The following is a 16324-nucleotide window of genomic DNA, read 5'->3' as shown; positions in this document are numbered from 1 at the left end:
CATATACACACAGACAGACAGACAAATACACACAGACAGACAGACAAATACACACAGACAGAAAGACAGAGACAGACAGACAGACAAACACGGACACACACACACAGAAAGACAAAGACTGACAGACATATACACACACACAGAAAGACAAAGACTGACAGACATATACACACAGACAGACAGACAAATACACACAGACTTACCCATGAGGACCTTGTCGCGTGCAAAGTCAAAGTGTTCCATGGTGACTGTGGAGCACTGATCAATGGCTGCCTTCAGGGCCGCTTGGTTCACCATGTTCTCCAGATCAGCTCCTGTCAGCAAAACAACATGGTAACAATTCAATTCACAAGTTCCCCTTATACAGATTAACTTTCCATTTACAAACAAGAGAAATAATGCCTGTTATTGAACATCCACATTTTATCACTTAGTTCCCATTGTGAATTTGTTAGAACTAAAAATTTAGAGTTGAGTAAAATCTCATCACTGAACAAATGAAAGAGCATCCACCTCACTGATGTAAATAGCCACCAACCCACCAACCTACCCATCAACCAAAGAAGTAATGAAATATAGTGCAAGCTGCTCATCATCCATCCTCTATTACCTCACCTGTGAAACCTGTGGTTCCTCTTGCAATCTGTTCAGGGTCCACATCTGAAAGAGACGGATTTGCTGATTAAAACGACTGAATCACAATCAATGTACATCTTCCCTTGCCCATCCCTCACCCATTATCTTACTGACACAAGCTTCACTAGAACAATTTCAGTTCAGCTTTAGCCTGTATGAAGCAAGCCTTCAAACACATCTTTACTCTTGGTCTGCGGCTTAATTCACTGGCACAGAAACAGCAAGACAACTATGCCACTGGAGCACACAGTATGTAACCAATTCTTGATATACGCAGTGAAACACAGCAAAGCTCTGCCGTCTGCAGGAAAGATTACTGTCTGCTTCTGCGCACAGCTTTCAGTCGTAGCACTGCATGAATCAACAACTGCAACTCATTTCACTTTGTCCCAGAACGAATTTCTCCTTGGTGTGCCACATTTCGCATAATCCGCCATGAATTTCACAAAAGGCAACACAAAGCACGAAATGGTGCCAGAGATAAAGACTGGAACCCAGTTTAGAAGAATTTGTTTGTTTGTTTGTTTGCTTAACGCCCAGCCGACCACGAAGGGCCATATCAGGGCGGTGCTGCTTTGACATATAACGTGCGCCACAGTTTAGAAGAATGATATCGTCAGACTTTTGATGCCGTCATAAGGTTGCACGTGTTGTTTAAATGCGTCATTGCCAGCCAGCCAATCAGGGTTTACTGCGGAAGACGCAGCGTTGCAGTGCTCAAAGCAAAACTTGTGCAGCAAAATTGGCTGTGCGCAGCTTATATTTTAGAACAGGTGTTACAAGATGCAAGAATTGACTGGCCCAAGACTTGATGTCCGTGTACTGATGCCCATCTCACCTGGGTCTTTCTTGATCTTGGTGACATAGTGTTCGATGATCTCTTTACGCCCCTTCAGGTCCGGAGGAAACACACGCACCTCCACGTCAAACCGGCCTGGTCGTAGCAGGGCCCTGTGGAATAAGCACATCATGATTTGTAGCGGTTCATTCAGTAGAACACAAAGAAAGAACAAAGCAAAGTAACTGGACCTGGGATATCTTTTATATTGTGTACTGAATAAGGTCCATAAAACGTAAACGAAACAAACAAAGAAGCTAAACAAAAGACATGTCTGACCATTAGAAAAGGGTGATGTCCCCAAAAGCCAGCTTGGAATAACCAAACTTGGAATTTATCTTGTAAGTGGGTGTCAAATGTAGCATCAAGAATACTGTCACATGACAATGCTCTGCCTGTTCTACATTCTACATTGAGACAGACCAGCATTAAGACAAAGATAAACAAAACGGAACACTCACTGATCCAAGTTGTCTCGTCGGTTCGTTGCTCCCAAAACAATGACCCCTTCATTCTGGGAGAATCTGAAACAGCAGCAATCAATCATCAGTCAAACATTCTGTTATAACAAAATCTGAAACAGCACCAATCATCAGTCAAACATTCTGTTATAACACAATCTGAAACAGCAGCAATCAATCATCAGTCAAACATTCTGTTATAACACAATCTGAAACAGCACCAACCAATCATCAGTCAAACATTCTGTTATAACACAATCTGAAACAGCACCAATCATCAGTCAAACATTCTGTTATAACACAATGTGAAACAGCACCAATCATCAGTCAAACATTCTGTTATAACACAATCTGAAACAGCAGCAATCAATCATCAGTCAAACATTCTGTTATAACACAATCTGAAACAGCACCAACCAATCATCAGTCAAACATTCTGTTATAACACAATCTGAAACAGCACCAACCAATCATCAGTCAAACATTCTGTTATAACACAATGTGAAACAGCACCAATCATCAGTCAAACATTCTGTTATAACACAATCTGAAACAGCAGCAATCAACCATCAGTCAAACATTCTGTTATAACAAAATCTGAAATAGGTGGGTGTATCTGTGCAGGATAAAGCAAGGCAATGAAAGCTTAAGTTAGATGTTTGCACTAACATCTACACACATTTCTTGCAGCAAAAATTCCCCCAAATTCTCAATGGTCGGTAATTCTGTTGTACATTTGTTATTCCTTTATTATAAGTTTATATTTTGTATTTGTTTGTTAGTTACCAACAATCGGTGGCTTTTATTTTTGTTTTCCAGTTTGTTACAAATATTCTTTGTGCCTTTCCTCTGATTCCCTTCATCTTTACTTCCCCTTGTTGTAATGGTTCCCCTTTGCACAGGCTGTGAATTTACACAAATGCATAAACTCCTCCTCCTTTACTTTCTCTCTTTATTCTCAAATTCAGTCTGTTCTGTTCTGGTTCCCCCCCCCCCCCACATTGCAAGATGCACACTTACCCATCCATCTCTGAGAGGAGCTGGTTGATGGTCTGGTTGGCGTAGGGATGGATCTGTGAGCTGGTCCGCTTGGCCCCCACAGAGTCGATCTCGTCGATGAAGATCACACACGGCGACCTCTGCTTGGCCGCACCTGATCACAAAACAAGGACTGTCAACATACTTCAAACATCAATGACATCTAATTATCTACAGAGTGTGGACTTTAAAAGAAGACAAACTAAGTTGCAGGGATGTTTAGAGAACACTGAGACCATACTGGTCTGGGGTGTTTTTGATTGTGAATACAACTTGGTATACAAGATGATCATGTCAGTCATCTACCTATTGTCTTCTGTGTGTGGTGATTGTGAATACAACTTGGTATACAAGATGATCATGTCAGTCATCTACCTATTGTCTTTGTGTGGTGATTGTGAATACAACTTGGTATACAAGATGATCATGTCAGTCATCTACCTATAGTCTTCTTTGTGTGGTGATTGTTCACGGGTGTTTTTGTGAGTTTCTTTTACCAAGAAACAACAAAACGACAACAATCAACCACTTCAACTAAAAAAAAATCAATTTACAACTTACAAATGTGATAAACAGAATCCAATAATGTAACATAACACTATGACAATGACAAGAAAGCCAAAGAGACTCACTGAACAGTTGGCGAACCCTCTTGGCGCCGGTACCAACAAACACTTCGTCAAACTCTGATCCTGACGCATGGAAAAATGGCACACCAGCTTCTCCTGTAGACCGGAAAAAAACACAGTCAGTCACTTAATGCATAGTCAGCATAATAATAACATTCCTTGTCACACACTTTTGAAAAGATGTTGATTAGGTGAAAGTAGGCAAACTTGTTAAGTTCACACAGCTTATGTCAATATCCTCATACAAGTCTGTTCAGCTTTGTAGAGTGTACATGCCTGCATGAATGTGCATGCATGTGTGTGTCTGCGAGTGCTAGGAAACCAGTCATTGCTTTCTGGTTTGGTTGTGTGGCAATTCAGACCCAAAAAACTATTTTACTTGGTTTCATTAGAAAAAAACACCTCCTTGAAAGAATTAAAGAAAGGATGAAAAACTCTTTTGGCGAGAGGCACCAAAAACATACAACGGGGCTTGAGTGTACGAGACAGTTACCCTCTTGGTGGGAGCCAGCCATGGGTAGCGGATTTGGTGAAATCACAAACAAACCTCAATTTCAACCAATCCGACCCCTCCGGTGGTTTGCACCCAGTTGGTAACTTTCTTGTGCACACCAACCTGGAGGCTTCTCTATATTGACAGCAAGAGCAACTTACCTGCAACAGCCCTGGCCAGCAGTGTTTTCCCTATACCAGGAGGACCCACCAGCAGGCAACCTGCACAACATCACCAATAATTTAGAATCTTTTAGTTTAAGTCTAAAGAAAGTTGTCAGTTGTTACAATTTTGATTTTAAAACGAACCTGCTCTGCTTCAACATCCTGGGACGTTGCTGGATCTATTTTCAAATATGCCTCAATAACCATGAAAATCTCAGGCATGCAGTCACAGCCATCACCTTTCCCCAAACCTGAATAACGACATTCCTGGACATCTGAGATTTCAGCATCACTCATCAACAAGAAACATAATGCAACTTACCTTTGGGAAGCTTGGCTCCCAGTGCAGTGAACTTCTCTGGGTCTCTCAGGAAGTCCACAATGTCCTTCAGTTCTTGTTTGGCTTCTTCCACCTGCACCAAACAACACAGGCCAATCAGTCGGGGAAAACTGCCTTTCTTGGTCAAGATACCCAACGCACAATATAATCCAATCTTTCATGAACATCACTTACTAACAGTTCATACGAATTTAAAACTTTCTTCATTTTAAGGAAGGTTTACTTGGACTCTGTTCAAAACCTCTGTATATTTACCCCCATGTTAAGACCTGATCATCTCAGATTTTTTGAGGTTTTAAAAGTTGGTTCCACTCTACACCTGCTTCTGGTAACAATAATTCTTTCAAGTTGCTCACCCCTTTGACGTCAGAGAAGTTGACGTGGATCTCCTCAGGGTTGATCTCAAAGTGCTCTCTGCCCAGCACCCCCAATCCGCGCACTGGCCCTGGAAATACAGGTCACATAACATTACTACAGTACAAAGTGCTCTCTGCTCAGCACCCCCAGCCCTGGTCCTGGAAATACAGGTCACATAACATTACTACAGTACAAAGTGCTCTCTGCTCAGCACCCCCAATCCGCGCACTGGCCCTGGAAATACAGGTCACAAAACATTACTACAGTACAAAGTGCTCTCTGCCCAGCACCCCCAATCCGCGCACTGGCCCTGGAAATACAGGTCACAAAACATTACTACAGTACAAAGTGCTCTCTGCCCAGCACCCCCAATCCGCGCACTGGCCCTGGAAATACAGGTCACATAACATTACTACAGTACAAAGTGCTCTCTGCCCAGCACCCCCAGCCCGCGCACTGGTCCTGGAAATACAGGTCACATAACATTACTACAGTACAAAGTGCTCTCTGCTCAGCACCCCCAGCCCGCGCACTGGTCCTGGAAATACAGGTCACATAACATTACTACAGTACAAAGTGCTCTCCCGCCCACTGGCCCTGGAAATACAGGTCACATAACATTACTACAGTGTAAATGTGCTCTCCGGCCCACTGGCCCTGGAAATACAGGTCACTAACATTACTACAGTACAAAGTGCTCTCCCGCCCACTGGCCCTGGAAATACAGGTCACATAACATTACTACAGTACAAAGTGCTCTCTGCTCAGCACCCCCAGCCCTGGTCCTGGAAATACAGGTCACATAACATTACTACAGTACAAAGTGCTCTCCCGCCCACTGGCCCTGGAAATACAGGTCACATAACATTACTACAGTACAAAGTGCTCTCCCGCGCACTGGTCCTGGAAATACAGGTCACATAACATTACTACAGTACAAAGTGCTCTCCCGCCCACTGGCCCTGGAAATACAGGTCACATAACATTACTACAGTACAAAATTCTTCAGGATTCATGACATTTTTTAATCCCACCCATGCACACCCAGTGTCACACACACACAGTGACACACACAGTGACACACACAGTGACACACAGTGACACACACACAGTGACACACACACACTGTGATACACACAGTGCATACCCTCACCTCCACCGACGGCTGTGAACACCTGGATGACCTGAATTCCCAGCCAGATCAGACACAGGTAGAACACAAAGCGGAACGCTCGCGACGAGAAACTGTTCTTGGAGTCTGTCTCCGTCTTTTCCTTGGCGTGGTAACCTTCGGCAAAGGCAACCTGACAAAAATAAAATAATTCTTTTTATTTTATTGTCTTCTTTTCTTCTACTTTGTGTGTGTGTGTGCCTGAAGAAGACCCCAGGGTTGAAACCTTGCTGTTATTTGTTCTGTATTCCTTATTCACACGTGAGTACAGTATTTTTTGGTCTTTTAATTGATAACAGGTAACATTGTCACCAGCACTTCTTTTACGTCGGATACAAAAATCAAATTCACAAAAACAAACAAAATTTAACTCTTTCCACTATCTTGTCTTCTGAATTACAGTGGCCTCTGAATTATAACAGCAACAAAAGTAGCATTGTGATTACATTCTTGAAAAGATTCACAAGATTTTCTACACACACCGACAATGACCTACTTCAAATTTCACTGGATCATGAATCATTTATCTCATTTGTTCTTTCAGCAATTTCTAATGTAAGGAGGAAAAAAAAGGTTGGTTGCAGATCCAGAAACTCTTAACGTTTTTTTTGTGTGTATTATGTCTAATGGTATTCAAAAGTTGACTGTAACAAAACAAAACAAAAACAAAAAAAGCATTTAAAAAATGTTATATTTTTTTCAATGTTGACGGATGTCGGACCCTGTCAAATGTTAAAGTTTTAATTACACCGTCCGTACAGAGAATGCATGCACAAACGCACACACAAATAAATGTTATGAACACATAGGCCACACATACGCGAGCCAAAAACCCAATAAATACGTGCGAGCGAACTGACCTTGAGCTTGTCCTGCACCTCTGGTTCTGAGCCGTAAGCGTTGACCATTCTGTTGAACTCACCCGTGTGTTTGGCCTGGGGCTTCTGCTTGAACAGCTTGGACGACAACTACAACACACAGGCATGTCATGGGTCAACATTTCTTTTAGAACAGCTAGGACGACAACTACAACACACGGGCATGTCATGGGTCAACATTTCTTTGAGAACAGCTTGGACGACAACTACAACACACGGGCATGTCATGGGTCAACATTTCTTTGAGAACAGCTTGGACGACAACTACAACACATGGGCATGTCACGGGTCAACATTTCTTTGAGAACAGCTTGGACGACAACTACAACACACAGGCATGTCATGGGTCAACATTTCTTTGAGAACAGCTTGGACGACAACTACAACACACGGGCATGTCATGGGTCAACATTTCTTTGAGAACAGCTTGGACGACAACTACAACACACGGGCATGTCATGGGTCAACATTTCTTTGAGAACAGCTTGGACGACAACTACAACACACGGGCATGTCACGGGTCAACATTTCTTTGAGAACAGCTTGGACGACAACTACAACACACGGGCATGTCACGGGTCAACATTTCTTTGAGAACAGCTTGGACGAAAACTACAACACATGGGCATGTCATGGGTCAACATTTCTTTGAGAACAGCTTGGACGACAACTACAACACACAGGCATGTCATGGGTCAACATTTCTTTTAGAACAGCTTGGACGACAACTACAACACACAGGCATGTCATGGGTCAACATTTCTTTGAGAACAGCTTGGACGACAACTACAACACACGGGCATGTCATGGGTCAACATTTCTTTGAGAACAGCTTGGACGACAACTACAACACACGGGCATGTCATGGGTCAACATTTCTTTGAGAACAGCTAGGACGACAACTACAACACACAGGCATGTCATGGGTCAACATTTCTTTGAGAACAGCTTGGACAACAACTACAACACACGGGCATGTCATGGGTCAACATTTCTTTGAGAACAGCTTGGACGACAACTACAACACACGGGCATGTCATGGGTCAACATTTCTTTGAGAACAGCTTGGACGACAACTACAACACACGGGCATGTCACGGGTCAACATTTCTTTGAGAACAGCTTGGACGACAACTACAACACACGGGCATGTCATGGGTCAACATTTCTTTAAGAACAATCTTTTTCCAATCCTTGATTTAAATAAACTACTGAAGACAGGAAAAGAAATCTTTCAGCCATCTTCTTCTCCTAACGTTTCTGCTTTTCTTTAGAAACCAACTTCGACACAAGACAGCCATTTTCAAAACTTACGCTTGATTTCAAGTCGTCCACGAAGGATTCGCCTTTGTCTTTGCCTATGCCTCCTATCCTATCCGAGCGTAGCGTCTTGAATCCCCGTCTCTGCTGGGTGGCTGTTGAGGGGTCAAACAGACATGAGGTACAGACTTTAAACCAAGACAGATAGACTGCTGGGTGGCTGTTGAGGGGTCAAACAGACATGAGGTACAGACTTTAAACCAAGACAGATAGACTGGTAACGTTCTAAAATCCAGAATCCAAAAACAAGAAAGGAACCGTAAGTTTTTGTTTCGCTTTGTCAAAAATTGAAAGTTCCATTGAGTAACCTTTCTTGTCCTTTTAGTACAGCAGTCCCTCTCATGAACGGACACCCTTGGGCCATAGCAAAACTGTCCGTACATTGCAGGTGTCCGGTCACGGGAGGGGTGACCACACCACCCCCTCCCCCATACACTCACACAGACACACAAACAACAGGATTGAGTCTATGCTAATCACTTCTTGTGGCTACTAAACAATAAACTCCTAATACTTCTTTAAACGTTCTGTAAAAATGATTTGTATGAAAAGTGTTGAAAAGAAGAGATAAAATAAATCCTCAAGGCAGTGAACACACTCACCATGCACTGACATACGAAAGCAGCCACACAAACACAGCACAGAGGAGCGTGTGCAGATGCTTTGCAAGAATAAGCTTGAAAACCAGTTTGAATAAATAGCAGCAGATAGAGCTGCATGTCATAATCATGTAATTTATTTTCATCTTGTCTGGCTTTATTGACTGCATGCCGATCATGTGGCATGGCAGTGACTTTTCACTCTTCAGTCGGAAATATACTGTACATAACACAGCACCCACTCTCCCTCACTAATGCCTACCCTAAGCCGTGGCAACTGATGCTTGGACTGAATTGTGTGGAAGAGTACACCTCTCTATTTCTCTCCAATGCTCTTCCTGCTGACATGAAGTGACACCGGACACCCCACAGAGTTTAGCCAGCTACCCCTCCACCCCCCCCCCCTCTCTCTCTCACTCCCTCCAGCCATGTACTGATGGGCTGTGGCCAGAGAGGTCAGCTCCAACTGTTCACTCAGAGCAAAACCAGTTGACTGTGTCGTAACTTTTGACACAGCAAGACAACTGAAGGGTTCACAGATTAGGCAACCGACTCACTGGTCAAGGCTGAGGGGAAACAAGAGTATCTTGTCAATGAAAGAGGACACGATGCTGAGAACTGTGGCCGGTTTTTCACTCACTTTCGCTCAGGACCTTCATCGACTGTGGTTTCTGTTGTTTACGTCCAACAGACAAGAATAAAGAGCACAGTGCAGTTTCATGTTGGCATCTTCGCATGTACTCCACTCCTGACCAAAACTACCCCCCCCCCCCTCCTGATGGGTACAGGTGCACTCAAGTTACCAGTGACTGTGGTCACGCCATTGCGGCTGTGATCTTTGCACCAAGAGCCGGACTGCTCTGTTATCGATTTTGTTGTGGTGAAAATTTGACGATGGTCTGTCCGTACATTGGAGGTATGACCTGCTGTTGGGACCGAAAATGAGTGTCCGTGTCCACGTTTTGCAGGTGTCCGTTTAAGGGGGGGCAAATATAGAAGGAAAACACTCCGTGCCGAGCAAATGTGTCCGTACATGTCAGGTGTCCGCTCACGCCGGGGGCCGTACATTGCAGGGACTGCTGTATAGATTTTAAATTCTTATGTTAATTTCAAACCACACTGACTGTGTCAGCAAAAAGATGTACATAAATGCAAAAAATGAATGCTACATTTGGTAATTACACGAATAAAGACCAATGAGAGTTTTCCTTACTCTGATACTTTCAAACAGATTTTATGAGCAAAAAATAGTCCTAGAGATAATTTTATTGACAAACCTAAAAAGATATACGTACATTCAAAATATAACACTGTACACAGTCACAGAGAGGTATACACACACCTAAAAAGTTATGGGTGTCATACTCTTCTTCTTCTGCGATCCTGGACTGAAACTTCCACGTACACTCGTGTTTTTTGCACGAGTGGGTTTCTACATGTACGACCGTTTTTACCCTGCTATTTAGGCAGCCATACGCCCCTTTTGGGGGAGGTGTGGCACTCAAAAGCTTTCGAGTGTATGATCATCAAACATACGAATCATTGCATGGCTAGAAATCATGTCAGTTACACACCCCAGGAGGTAAATGTTCGCTGCAGAAGGCGCTGTACTTTGGTGTTCCTCAGCAGCTGAAGCACAGCGCTGGTCTCGGGGGACTGCGGCACTGGAGTCCTGGAGTAACCTGCACACAGTCACATTTTTGTCTTGTCATTTTCATTACTTTATTGTACCATCGCTGGGAAACTTGGGTTCGCTTACCCTCTCTGAGTCTGCACATAAAGCCGACCTGTGTGCGCCCCGTGACCAGCAGACCGGTTTCCAACCCATGACCCGCTGTGCTCTACCAACTGAGCTACTGCCCCCGCGCCCCCTCCCCCTCCCCCTCCCCCCATAACAGCTAACATTAGCATGACAAAGAAGTGCTCTATCAACACAGTTCTACAGGTTATACTAAAAAGTTGAAGTGTTTTGCTTTTCCTCCAGCTGTTTGAGTCAAAGGTGTACATATCGTCTCCTGCTTGTAAAGAGTACCCTATTTTGGGGACTACAGAACTACCAGTTACACAACTTACAAAAAGCATAGCGTGCACCAGCACCTTTTGACATCAGCTCACTTACGTGTTTCTATAACCCACCAAACTCCAACAGTGACATTGATTGCAGGATCTTCTCTATCTGCAATTGGTCTTGTGGTTGTGTGTACACACAAAGGGGGATAATGCACTAGCAGGTCTGCACATAACTTGAACTAGGACTAGGAGATCAGAAAAATGTCTACCCTGTTAACCCCTGGGCTCGGCCAGGATTCGAACCCACGACCTTCTGCTTGGGAGTCCAGCGCCTTATCCACTAGGCCACTGCACCCGTCTACTGCAATTCAATTTGTCAGCTAACACTTTCCTTCACACCCGTCTACTGCAATTCAATTTGTCAGCTAACACTTTCCTTCACACCCGTCTATTGCAATTCAATTTGTTAGCTAACACTTTCCTTCACACCCGTCTATTGCAATTCAATTTGTCAGCTAACACTTTCCTTCACACCCGTCTACTGCAATTCAATTTGTCAGCTAACACTTTCCTTCACACCCGTCTACTGCAATTCAATTTGTTAGCTAACACTTTCCTTCACACCCGTCTACTGCAATTCAATTTGTCAGCTAACACTTTCCTTCACACCCGTCTATTGCAATTCAATTTGTCAGCTAACACTTTCCTTCACACCCGTCTACTGCAATTCAATTTGTCAGCTAACACTTTCCTTCACACCCGTCTACTGCAATTCAATTTGTCAGCTAACACTTTCCTTCACACCCGTCTATTGCAATTCAATTTGTCAGCTAACACTTTCCTTCACACCCGTCTACTGCAATTCAATTTGTCAGCTAACACTTTCCTTCACACCCGTCTACTGCAATTCAATTTGTCAGCTAACACTTTCCTTCACACCCGTCTACTGCAATTCAATTTGTCAGCTAACACTTTCCTTCACACCCGTCTACTGCAATTCAATTTGTCAGCTAACACTTTCCTTCACACCCGTCTATTGCAATTCAATTTGTCAGCTAACACTTTCCTTCACACCCGTCTATTGCAATTCAATTTGTCAGCTAACACTTTCCTTCACACCCGTCTATTGCAATTCAATTTGTCAGCTAACACTTTCCTTCACACCCGTCTATTGCAATTCAATTTGTCAGCTAACACTTTCCTTCACACCCGTCTATTGCAATTCAATTTGTCAGCTAACACTTTCCTTCACACCCGTCTATTGCAATTCAATTTGTCAGCTAACACTTTCCTTCACACCCGTCTATTGCAATTCAATTTGTCAGCTAACACTTTCCTTCACACCCGTCTACTGCAATTCAATTTGTCAGCTAACACTTTCCTTCACACCCGTCTATTGCAATTCAATTTGTCAGCTAACACTTTCCTTCACACCCGTCTACTGCAATTCAATTTGTCAGCTAACACTTTCCTTCACACCCGTCTATTGCAATTCAATTTGTCAGCTAACACTTTCCTTCACACCCGTCTATTGCAATTCAATTTGTCAGCTAACACTTTCCTTCACACCCGTCTATTGCAATTCAATTTGTCAGCTAACACTTTCCTTCACACCCGTCTATTGCAATTCAATTTGTCAGCTAACACTTTCCTTCACACCCGTCTATTGCAATTCAATTTGTCAGCTAACACTTTCCTTCACACCCGTCTATTGCAATTCAATTTGTCAGCTAACACTTTCCTTCACACCCGTCTATTGCAATTCAATTTGTCAGCTAACACTTTCCTTCACACCCGTCTAATGCAATTCAATTTGTCAGCTAACACTTTCCTTCACACCCGTCTACTGCAATTCAATTTGTCAGCTAACACTTTCCTTCACACCCGTCTACTGCAATTCAATTTGTCAGCTAACACTTTCCTTCACACCCGTCTATTGCAATTCAATTTGTCAGCTAACACTTTCCTTCACACCCGTCTACTGCAATTCAATTTGTTAGCTAACACTTTCCTTCACACCCGTCTACTGCAATTCAATTTGTCAGCTAACACTTTCCTTCACACCCGTCTATTGCAATTCAATTTGTCAGCTAACACTTTCCTTCACACCCGTCTACTGCAATTCAATTTGTCAGCTAACACTTTCCTTCACACCCGTCTATTGCAATTCAATTTGTCAGCTAACACTTTCCTTCACACCCGTCTATTGCAATTCAATTTGTCAGCTAACACTTTCCTTCACACCCGTCTACTGCAATTCAATTTGTTAGCTAACACTTTCCTTCACACCCGTCTACTGCAATTCAATTTGTCAGCTAACACTTTCCTTCACACCCGTCTATTGCAATTCAATTTGTCAGCTAACACTTTCCTTCACACCCGTCTACTGCAATTCAATTTGTTAGCTAACACTTTCCTTCACACCCGTCTATTGCAATTCAATTTGTTAGCTAACACTTTCCTTCACACCCGTCTACTGCAATTCAATTTGTCAGCTAACACTTTCCTTCACACCCGTCTATTGCAATTCAATTTGTCAGCTAACACTTTCCTTCACACCCGTCTATTGCAATTCAATTTGTTAGCTAACACTTTCCTTCACACCCGTCTATTGCAATTCAATTTGTCAGCTAACACTTTCCTTCACACCCGTCTACTGCAATTCAATTTGTCAGCTAACACTTTCCTTCACACCTGTCTATTGCAATTCAATTTGTCAGCTAACACTTTCCTTCACACCCGTCTACTGCAATTCAATTTGTCAGCTAACACTTTCCTTCACACCCGTCTATTGCAATTCAATTTGTCAGCTAACACTTTCCTTCACACCCGTCTACTGCAATTCAATTTGTCAGCTAACACTTTCCTTCACACCCGTCTATTGCAATTCAATTTGTCAGCTAACACTTTCCTTCACACCCGTCTACTGCAATTCAATTTGTCAGCTAACACTTTCCTTCACACCCGTCTATTGCAATTCAATTTGTCAGCTAACACTTTCCTTCACACCCGTCTATTGCAATTCAATTTGTCAGCTAACACTTTCCTTCACACCCGTCTATTGCAATTCAATTTGTCAGCTAACACTTTCCTTCACACCCGTCTATTGCAATTCAATTTGTCAGCTAACACTTTCCTTCACACCCGTCTATTGCAATTCAATTTGTCAGCTAACACTTTCCTTCACACCCGTCTATTGCAATTCAATTTGTCAGCTAACACTTTCCTTCACACCCGTCTACTGCAATTCAATTTGTCAGCTAACACTTTCCTTCACACCCGTCTATTGCAATTCAATTTGTCAGCTAACACTTTCCTTCACACCCGTCTATTGCAATTCAATTTGTCAGCTAACACTTTCCTTCACACCCGTCTATTGCAATTCAATTTGTCAGCTAACACTTTCCTTCACACCCGTCTATTGCAATTCAATTTGTCAGCTAACACTTTCCTTCACACCCGTCTATTGCAATTCAATTTGTCAGCTAACACTTTCCTTCACACCCGTCTATTGCAATTCAATTTGTCAGCTAACACTTTCCTTCACACCCGTCTATTGCAATTCAATTTGTCAGCTAACACTTTCCTTCACACCCGTCTACTGCAATTCAATTTGTCAGCTAACACTTTCCTTCACACCCGTCTATTGCAATTCAATTTGTCAGCTAACACTTTCCTTCACACCCGTCTATTGCAATTCAATTTGTCAGCTAACACTTTCCTTCACACCCGTCTATTGCAATTCAATTTGTCAGCTAACACTTTCCTTCACACCCGTCTATTGCAATTCAATTTGTCAGCTAACACTTTCCTTCACACCCGTCTATTGCAATTCAATTTGTCAGCTAACACTTTCCTTCACACCCGTCTATTGCAATTCAATTTGTCAGCTAACACTTTCCTTCACACCCGTCTACTGCAATTCAATTTGTCAGCTAACACTTTCCTTCACACCCGTCTACTGCAATTCAATTTGTCAGCTAACACTTTCCTTCACACCCGTCTATTGCAATTCAATTTGTCAGCTAACACTTTCCTTCACACCCGTCTATTGCAATTCAATTTGTCAGCTAACACTTTCCTTCACACCCGTCTACTGCAATTCAATTTGTCAGCTAACACTTTCCTTCACACCCGTCTATTGCAATTCAATTTGTCAGCTAACACTTTCCTTCACACCCGTCTACTGCAATTCAATTTGTCAGCTAACACTTTCCTTCACACCCGTCTACTGCAATTCAATTTGTCAGCTAACACTTTCCTTCACACCCGTCTACTGCAATTCAATTTGTCAGCTAACACTTTCCTTCACACCCGTCTACTGCAATTCAATTTGTCAGCTAACACTTTCCTTCACACCCGTCTATTGCAATTCAATTTGTCAGCTAACACTTTCCTTCACACCCGTCTATTGCAATTCAATTTGTCAGCTAACACTTTCCTTCACACCCGTCTATTGCAATTCAATTTGTCAGCTAACACTTTCCTTCACACCCGTCTATTGCAATTCAATTTGTCAGCTAACACTTTCCTTCACACCCGTCTATTGCAATTCAATTTGTCAGCTAACACTTTCCTTCACACCCGTCTATTGCAATTCAATTTGTCAGCTAACACTTTCCTTCACACCCGTCTATTGCAATTCAATTTGTCAGCTAACACTTTCCTTCACACCCGTCTACTGCAATTCAATTTGTCAGCTAACACTTTCCTTCACACCCGTCTATTGCAATTCAATTTGTCAGCTAACACTTTCCTTCACACCCGTCTACTGCAATTCAATTTGTCAGCTAACACTTTCCTTCACACCCGTCTATTGCAATTCAATTTGTCAGCTAACACTTTCCTTCACACCCGTCTATTGCAATTCAATTTGTCAGCTAACACTTTCCTTCACACCCGTCTATTGCAATTCAATTTGTCAGCTAACACTTTCCTTCACACCCGTCTATTGCAATTCAATTTGTCAGCTAACACTTTCCTTCACACCCGTCTATTGCAATTCAATTTGTCAGCTAACACTTTCCTTCACACCCGTCTATTGCAATTCAATTTGTCAGCTAACACTTTCCTTCACACCCGTCTATTGCAATTCAATTTGTCAGCTAACACTTTCCTTCACACCCGTCTATTGCAATTCAATTTGTCAGCTAACACTTTCCTTCACACCCGTCTACTGCAATTCAATTTGTCAGCTAACACTTTCCTTCACACCCGTCTACTGCAATTCAATTTGTCAGCTAACACTTTCCTTCACACCCGTCTATTGCAATTCAATTTGTCAGCTAACACTTTCCTTCACACCCGTCTACTGCAATTCAATTTGTTAGCTAACACTTTCCTTCACACCCGTCTACTGCAATTCAATTTGTCAGCTAACACTTTCCTTC

The 16324-nt window shown here is 42.7% G+C and overlaps 1 protein-coding gene across 1 annotated transcript in view; it reads right to left on the bottom strand.

Annotated features, from left to right (window-relative positions):
• The window catches only part of LOC138946891 (ATP-dependent zinc metalloprotease YME1L-like), a 53710-nt gene that overhangs the window by 20013 nt on the left and 17373 nt on the right, over positions 1 to 16324 (bottom strand). The window contains exons 4-16 of the mRNA XM_070318285.1: positions 10499 to 10606; positions 8320 to 8420; positions 6988 to 7095; positions 6110 to 6260; positions 4956 to 5044; positions 4582 to 4672; positions 4257 to 4316; positions 3606 to 3698; positions 2956 to 3088; positions 1936 to 1998; positions 1475 to 1587; positions 616 to 660; positions 204 to 314 (exon numbers count right to left, since the gene is read on the bottom strand). Of these exons, the coding sequence (XP_070174386.1) occupies positions 204 to 314; positions 616 to 660; positions 1475 to 1587; positions 1936 to 1998; positions 2956 to 3088; positions 3606 to 3698; positions 4257 to 4316; positions 4582 to 4672; positions 4956 to 5044; positions 6110 to 6260; positions 6988 to 7095; positions 8320 to 8420; positions 10499 to 10606 (1266 nt within the window). The remainder of the gene's footprint in view (positions 1 to 203; positions 315 to 615; positions 661 to 1474; positions 1588 to 1935; positions 1999 to 2955; positions 3089 to 3605; positions 3699 to 4256; positions 4317 to 4581; positions 4673 to 4955; positions 5045 to 6109; positions 6261 to 6987; positions 7096 to 8319; positions 8421 to 10498; positions 10607 to 16324) is intronic.

Source organism: Littorina saxatilis, linkage group LG14 (genome assembly GCF_037325665.1).
Source record: "Littorina saxatilis isolate snail1 linkage group LG14, US_GU_Lsax_2.0, whole genome shotgun sequence".
In the NCBI taxonomy this organism is placed as follows: Eukaryota; Metazoa; Mollusca; class Gastropoda; order Littorinimorpha; family Littorinidae; genus Littorina; species Littorina saxatilis.
The sequence above is the reverse complement of the archived record's forward strand: the minus strand, read 5'-3'. Positions and strand labels throughout refer to the sequence as shown.